Source organism: Brassica oleracea, chromosome C6, assembly GCF_000695525.1.
Source record: "Brassica oleracea var. oleracea cultivar TO1000 chromosome C6, BOL, whole genome shotgun sequence".
In the NCBI taxonomy this organism is placed as follows: domain Eukaryota; kingdom Viridiplantae; phylum Streptophyta; class Magnoliopsida; order Brassicales; family Brassicaceae; genus Brassica; species Brassica oleracea.
In genome coordinates, this window is record NC_027753.1 from 36,433,836 (window position 1) to 36,441,506 (window position 7,671).

The 7,671-nt window shown below is 33.4% G+C and overlaps 1 protein-coding gene across 3 annotated transcripts; it reads right to left on the reverse strand.

Annotated features, from left to right (window-relative positions):
- Positions 1 to 1,077: 1,077 nt before the first annotated feature.
- LOC106298700 lies at positions 1,078 to 3,756 on the reverse strand. 3 transcript variants are annotated; one of them, XM_013734842.1, is made up of 6 exons: positions 3,199 to 3,756; positions 2,440 to 2,624; positions 2,076 to 2,310; positions 1,898 to 1,983; positions 1,736 to 1,827; positions 1,078 to 1,647 (listed from the first exon to the last, which is right to left on the reverse strand). In XM_013734842.1, the coding sequence occupies exons 1-6, from the start codon at positions 3,292 to 3,294 to the stop codon at positions 1,400 to 1,402; spliced, it is 942 nt and encodes a 313-aa protein (XP_013590296.1). In that variant the 5' UTR covers positions 3,295 to 3,756; the 3' UTR covers positions 1,078 to 1,399. The 3 variants fall into 3 exon arrangements, with proteins under 3 accessions (XP_013590296.1, XP_013590298.1, XP_013590297.1); XM_013734844.1 differs by having other exon boundaries at positions 2,440 to 2,618; positions 3,199 to 3,294; XM_013734843.1 differs by having other exon boundaries at positions 1,079 to 1,647; positions 2,440 to 2,621; positions 3,199 to 3,755.
- Between the last annotated feature and the right edge of the window lie 3,915 nt (positions 3,757 to 7,671).

The window sequence follows — 7,671 nt, forward strand, 5'->3', positions numbered from 1 at the left end:
TTTCCCCCCCCCCCCCCCATCCCACCAAAAAAAAGATTTGTTACCTATAATATAATCTTCAAATGTTTTAGAAATGGGAGATTTTGTTACCCGTAAGATAATCTCTATAATTGTTTTAGGAATGGGAATATTCGTTTACTGAATTCAAATCATTAATTTTCTGACTTTTGTATGTTTTCACACTTTAGTTTCCTTATAAAAATTAGGAGGATTGGTTTTCAACTTTTCGTATTTATTATCATTTTAAGTTTGGTTGGATAATTGATTTTAGAGTGCTACCTATAGTACATGGAAAAAATTCTAAAACATAGAGATTTCACTAATCCAATGTCTAGATGTTTTGGTTTGAATTTAAGATGGTAGATCAAAACACTATGTCTAGAATCCATTTCAACACTCGGTAGTTTCATATACAACTAAATCAACTGTTCAATTGTCAATGAACTACAAGCCAATCGTTTAAAGATTCCATTGGTTTAATTCTGATGGATGAATATGCTAAAGCGTGTGTCAGCCCTGTCCGTGGATTATGGTTGTAAGTGTTACACTACTGAACTGCCTGTAATAATTAAAAACATACGTATTTGCAAGTTACTATTGCATAACCAAACAGCTTCTTTTAGAACATGGACTCCTTAACAATGTTGTTGAACTAGAAAGTTTTGACTGTTTCAATTCAACCTAATCCTTTGAAGTTCCAAGTCTCACCTAAGTCTTTATTCGTTGAGGAATGAGTCAGATTATGTCAGAACATATCAACTCTCGAGTCAAATTTTTTTAATTGATAACTGAAAGAAAGTAGAAAAAGTATCCAAAATAATGCAAACAAAGATGGGAAAGAGAAAAAGCAATTGTTGTGAAAAACAGAGAAAAAGCGAGTACATAGGAAAAAAAATCTAGAAAACTAACAAAAGACATCAAATCTAACAAAAAAATGTTCTCATCTGAAATATTAGACGAGTTTTCAACTTATGTTTTGTTATATATTTTTATTGTATAGTCTTAAGATAATCATTTTTGCAATGCACCATTGCAGTCCATATGCTCTTTACCGACATACAAGAACGGCACAGATTTTCATATTTTCAGACAGAAAAGTACAAAACAGAGTTCACAGATCCATTTAGTAAAAAAAAGAGACAGAAGAGAAGTAAAAGAGTAGCCAACTTCATTTACATGGTCCCTCACTCATGCAAGAAAAAAAAAAACTCTATTCTCTTCTTAGTAACATCCATGGCTTCCAACATGAGAAAAAAAAAAACTCCGCTATGGCCGTTGCTACCTAAAGCAACACAACGAGCCAGACAACAACAAAGAACACTTCAAGGTTATGTTTTTTTTTTTTTTTTAAGTGTTTGGAAGAAAGGGTCAACGTTAAGAGGACTCCTTCGACTGATCTTTAAAAGTTGGAGTTTATGAAGAAGTTATAGTCATGGTGGTCAACATTCAGCTGTTTCAGCCATGAATCTGCAGCGCTTTGAAGGTAAATCAACCGGTCCTGGTCAAACCCTGTCTTGCCCCAAAGATCTCCTTGCATTTTGTAAGCAGCTAAACCAAACGGAGGCAATGGTATTCTCTTGTTTACAACGCAACACTCTGTTTCTTCCATTACTTTGTTGTTACTAGAATCTCCTTCCACCACATTATCTGCATGCAGTTCTAGAAGACGTTAATAAAATAAACAAGAAATGGTGTTTGTTTCTTACGTTAATGAGCAGTGATCGATCATATGTACCTTGAAACGAAGAAGACAAAGTATGATAAGTTAAAAAGCATGTCGTCAAGTCCTTCTCGTTCTCGCAGCTTGGGATGTGATATATCGGGTACCTAGTTCATCAAACCATCAGACATCAAGCCAAACATGAAGGATTGTATTAACTAAAGACTCGTTACTTACCACGCAACAGCCATCCAACTAGCAGGAGACATATCGACACTCCTTAAGGTCATCAGTCCCGGATATTTCTCAGCCAGCTCGTTTATCTGAAGAAGAAACAAGTACAGTGTCTTTGCTTCAAGACCATATTTCATTTAAGTTAATTAAGGAGAATAATATGGTCACTAAGATATCAAACCTTGTCGGTTAAGGGAACCCGCTTGTAAGGAGGATCTCTTTCTATGTACTTGAAGTCAAGGTAACCAAGTCTGTCTCGCAGCAATATAGTACCATCTGGATCAAAAACCGAATCTTCAGAGACAGCATCCCATGTTTTGCTTGAATCATTGCTCATGGATCTTGACAACAACTTCTCGCTTTCACTATCACTCCAACATTCACTACTCTCGGACTCAACCACCTCACTCAGGCTCCTGCAACACCCAAAAAAAAGCATTCAGTACGTCAAATAACTAGAGACATGTCCTAAACACTTCTATTACCAAACCACAAAGACAACATGTTGTACATGAATCTAGACTTATCAAAATGGGATAAGTAACCTGGACATCAAAGCGGGTTTGTTAGTGTGGATTTGGATGGCAGATAGATATGGGACATAATACTGCATAACAGTTTCACCATTGCTTAGATCAACTCGTGATCCAAAACCATACGCGCTCAGCTCATCGTAATAGTTCCAGAGATCACCGAGCATGAAATACTTTATCTCCTCCTTCCCCTGCTGCTGCCACAAACATTAAAGATCACTCGCACATAAAATTCCAGTTATTTATGCAATGTTATTAACAACTAACCACCCCCATATTCAATTGTGATCAAGCTGTTACACCATTTCAAGCAACTCAGCAACAACTTGATCATTAGTTTGAAGACCAACATGGTCATTGCATTGACATGTATGTGAACAATAAAGCTCTTGATTCCTAATCACAGACGCACAGAACGAGACAGAACCAAAGGATATACATTAGAGCATCAAGAAGATTCAAACCAAATCTCAGTACACTTACGCTTTTTGATTAATGAATATAAAAATAATATTCTAAAGCAATTCTGTAGCACGTTTCCACGTGGTAGTATACAATCCATGAAAATGATGTGACCATTAGATTTCTCATATTAATTTTTTTTTTCCGTGATGGACCATGCAATTATTTGTCTGTCCTTATTTCATCTGAAAATTCACACCAAATCATTTAAAAAAAAAAAACATTGAGAGTTCTAGGTTGCACCATTGATTCAAAGTTAAGACGTTTATGAAACTCTGTTTATCAAAGACAATTAAAATCGTTTTTTACCTGAGGAAGAGAGAATGAAGGAGGCTTAGGAGTGACTCCTAAGAGAAACCTCTCCAGATTTGAACGGCCTTTTGATGAAGAAGACCACCACCACATTATCTCTTCTCTTTTTCTTCTTCTTGGCTCAATCTCTTGTTGAGATCAGATCTTTATGCATAATCAGTCCACACAAAAGTTTGGAAATGTATTAACTTCTCAGTCGTCTCTCATTAGTCCCAATATGGCAAAGCTTTATAGCAATTCCCAACCTGAACTCTTTTTAAAAAAACAGAACCCACCAAAGAACGAGAAGGATTCTTTCAGAAATCGAAACTTCCGATTTGAGAAACAAAATGAGAATCAGAAAACTGAGGGTTTTTTTTAAATAGAATTTTGTTACTCTCAATGGAGACAGAGAAACTGAAGTGAAAGCTGAATAAAGCTTGGTTTGTATTTAATGGAAGAAGGAAAACGAAGAAGAGGACGAAACGCTTCTTCTCTCTCTTTCACTCACTCTGATCCTTTTTTTATTTATTAGCTATTTAATTTTCCCTCAAGTATGAAACTGAAGACTTTTGTTTGATCTAGTATCTTTTTTTAATTAATTAAAACAATCGGTATCTAGAAAGAATAAAAAAGAGGATTGCATATTACTTATACATAAATTTGTTGTATATTTATAGAAAAGAGTTTTGAGAATGGAGACATTATTACGTCATTGCAACACCAAAATCCAAGTCACATTGCAAATGAAAAAAAAAAAAGGAAAATTGTTTTTATTTTTATTTTTGTTTGCAATCGAATATATTTATTACCTTCTGCTTCTATATGTTTCTTTTAGGAGATAGATTTAACTATATATGGATTGATTTTATATTATGGAGATAACGAGGACGTTAGACATTATAGTACAATTTACTACTCTTTTGTATTTATGTGGTGAGTGATAAAAAGCCTTCTAGAAAAGCCACTTAATAAGATTTTTTTTTTAATTTTCTCGTAAGTTTTTATCCTTGACTTAAAATATCAATGGTTTATTTTGCACAAGGTTTCATGAGATATCAATGCTCTTCTTTAGAAACTGTAAAGACACCAATTAAAAAGCGCAACGAGTTGATATTTGTATTTTTCAACATATGTTGATTAATTGTGGTAGAGACTATTTTAGATAGATAGATACTAATATTAGTGAGATTCTGTATAGAGTGTCTGGAGCTCTAGTAAATAATATAGTCAATAGTGGAAGAAAATCGATTAAATTTTACATAGTGAATAACCAAAAACAAATACCAAACAAATCTGAACATTACATTCCATCATCTAACCTCGGTCTATGAGTAATAACTCACCAGCAATCGTTTCTTTTAGTTTGTATTTTTCAACAACCCTATAAATAATCAAATATGTCTTCAGAAATATGTCGCAAACTGAAAATTACATACTTTTATTGTTGAAATATATTTCACTAATCATGTGTCAGTGATGTACAATACGTATAAGTTATTTATACTATAAACATCTCCGGCATCAATTTTTAACTCGAAAATCTCATGTCTGATAAAAACGAAAATAACTAATTAGATCAACTAATCTCTTCTAAATAATTTAAACCGTGCTTTTTTTGGTGTGCCATTAGTCTATTAGAGGTTAAGTTATCCACAAATAACTCGAATAAAGTTTACTGTCGACTCTGAAATGAATCTTGATTCAAAATGAAAGGGAGAAGGCAACATCTAGTAGAATTATGTTGAAATTCTACATCAGAAAATATGAAAGTGACATTGACTATTTCTTTAATGGTACATGTTAATTTACTTTTAGGTGGATAATCTTTAAGATTCTAACTATTTTCAGAAGCATCCGCTTAATGACAATACGAAAGTTTTTGTATGAACATCAAGAATAGCACATGAATTGGATATTTGTAGTAATAAACATCCACACCTAAAACTTCATCATAGAAATTTCACCGTTAATTTGTAACCAGATAAAGTCATAACTTCAAGATTGTCTCCATTTAGAAAAAAAAATATGAGATTTTGACATTTTTATCCAAATTAAAAAATCAGTTTATTTGGAGAAGCAACAAAAAATGAGTTTAATTTGATTTTTGAAACCGTGTTCTGTTACATAATAATAAATTATATCTGAAGGAAATACCTTTGCAAAATGAAAATAGTAACCGTATATACGTAACTTTTTTTGTAACCTCATATAGATAATAATTTATTTTATTATTTTCGAGCCTATTAGTTTTATATTTTGTGTAGTTTTAGAAATGGCAAATCTCCAAAATAGCACATTTCTAAGTTTATATCACAAAAATAGCACTCCAAAACTAAAATGACCAAAATAGCACATTTCTAAGTTTATATCACAAAAATAGCACTCCAAAACTAAAATGACCAAAATAGCACATTTCTAAGTTTATATCACAAAAATAGCACTCCAAAACTAAAATGACCAAAATAGCACATTTCTAAGTTTATATCACAAAAATAGCACTCCAAAACTAAAATGACCAAAATAGCACATTTCTAAGTTTATATCACAAAAATAGCACTCCAAAACTAAAATGACCAAAATAGCACATTTCTAAGTTTATCCTTTGAAAATTTTAATTTTTTTATTTTTCAAAATTTGAAATCTTATCCCCAAAACCTCATTTCTCAACTCTAAACCCTAAACCTTAAACTCTAAACCCTAAACCCTAAACCCTAAACCCTAAATCCTAAACTCCACCCTTTAACTTTAAACCATAAGTTTGTGACTTTTGATAAAACATTAAGTGCTATTTTTGTGACTTTTGACATTGAGTGCTAGTTTGGGAACAAAAACTTGATTTAGTGTTATTTTTGTCTTTTTCTCTTTGAGAAACTTAGAACACTTCTAACGTAAAATTCTAGACATGAATATCTTAAGCTAAATGCACATGTTTAGTTACTATGATATTTATATTTAATTATAAATATTTTACTTAAGATATTTGGATGTAGAATTCTCATAATTTGACATATTCAAAATAACAAATAGTTGATATATTTAATCTAATGTATCTTGAGAATTTTAGTGAGATATTCTTTAATATGATGTTGGCTGTTTAAGTGTTTACCTAAATTTAGAAGAACGACAACTATATAAATCGAGAATGAAACTACATTTTTGTTTTAACGAAAACAAATAAATAAAAGAGGATAATGCGTGTGAGTGTCTGGTGAAAAAACAAGCGGAGAGTAGTATCTGAACACTGAACACTCGAGGTTGTCACTTGTGTGTGGTGTCGGAGCGCTGGACTTTCTGTTGGACGCGTGTTTTCCAAAACTGCGTCAGTCTCTCGCGTTTTGGTCCTTCCTTTTTCATATTTTCCCTTTATTTTCTTTTACAAAATACATATTTTTAAAAAAGTATTTATACATACTTCTAATAGTTTTAATTGTAGTTTGCAAGTTATACTAGATGACTCATTTTTTGGTATAAGCAGTTGTCTAGTGTTGGACATGAAAGTAATCGTAAAAAGTTGATTAGTTTAAAATTTTGGATGTCTCCATGGACTCATAGCATGATTAGCTCTTTGCTCGTAGCATTTCAACTTTTTGTTCATGTTTGTGTTTCGTTGTTACGGAAAAAAAACATTTTGTGTTTACGAAAAAAAACATTTTGTGTATCAATGATTTGAATTATATTTACACGTGGGGAAAGTGGTTCCTTATTTATTTTTGGCTCAGTAAAGTGGTTAGTTTTAGATAAAGTCACGTGCCAAACACTTTGTCGTTTCCTCATCACACTAAAGTACTAAATTATGAACGCTATCTATCCATTGATTTTTTTTTTTTTTTTTTTAGAAATACCGAGGAAAAAAATCAAAGTCAACATTACAAAAGCCCAACCAGACAAAAAACAAAATATACAAACGGTCCAACAGGCCCAACAAAAAGAAACCCTATGGAAGAACGCGGCCGACTCGATTACCACGCGTTAACATTTGGCGTGACCGGGACACGTGTCCACCATGCGAGTCACCACCGATCTTCAGCCAGCAGAACGATTTCGGCAAAGGTCTAATCGGCAGATCCACCGGAAACACACCGGAACAGGATCCCGTTCAAAGAACCTCAACGAAAGCAATAACAGAATTGAAGGCGCTTGAAACTTGAGCGTGAGATCTACCCATAACCTCACGAGCCAAAGGATCTTTCTTCTTTGATAAAGTTCCAATCGAGAGACAACGAACTCAAACCAACGAGAGTCGAACCGATTGAAACAAAAAGCTTGAAGAAGAAGAGATCAGACAACCGGGATAAACGAAAGATGCTCAACCAGAACCATCTTTACGCTTGATCGAGTCAAACACAGACTCACGTTTCCAATAGAATCAATCGTCTTCAATCATCCCTCAACCATCGAACATCGAAACCGAGGAAGGAGAGTCGATTGCAAAGGGGAAGAACAGAAACGCCGGTCAAAAGAAACCGGGATAACCCCGGTGAGAGCCGC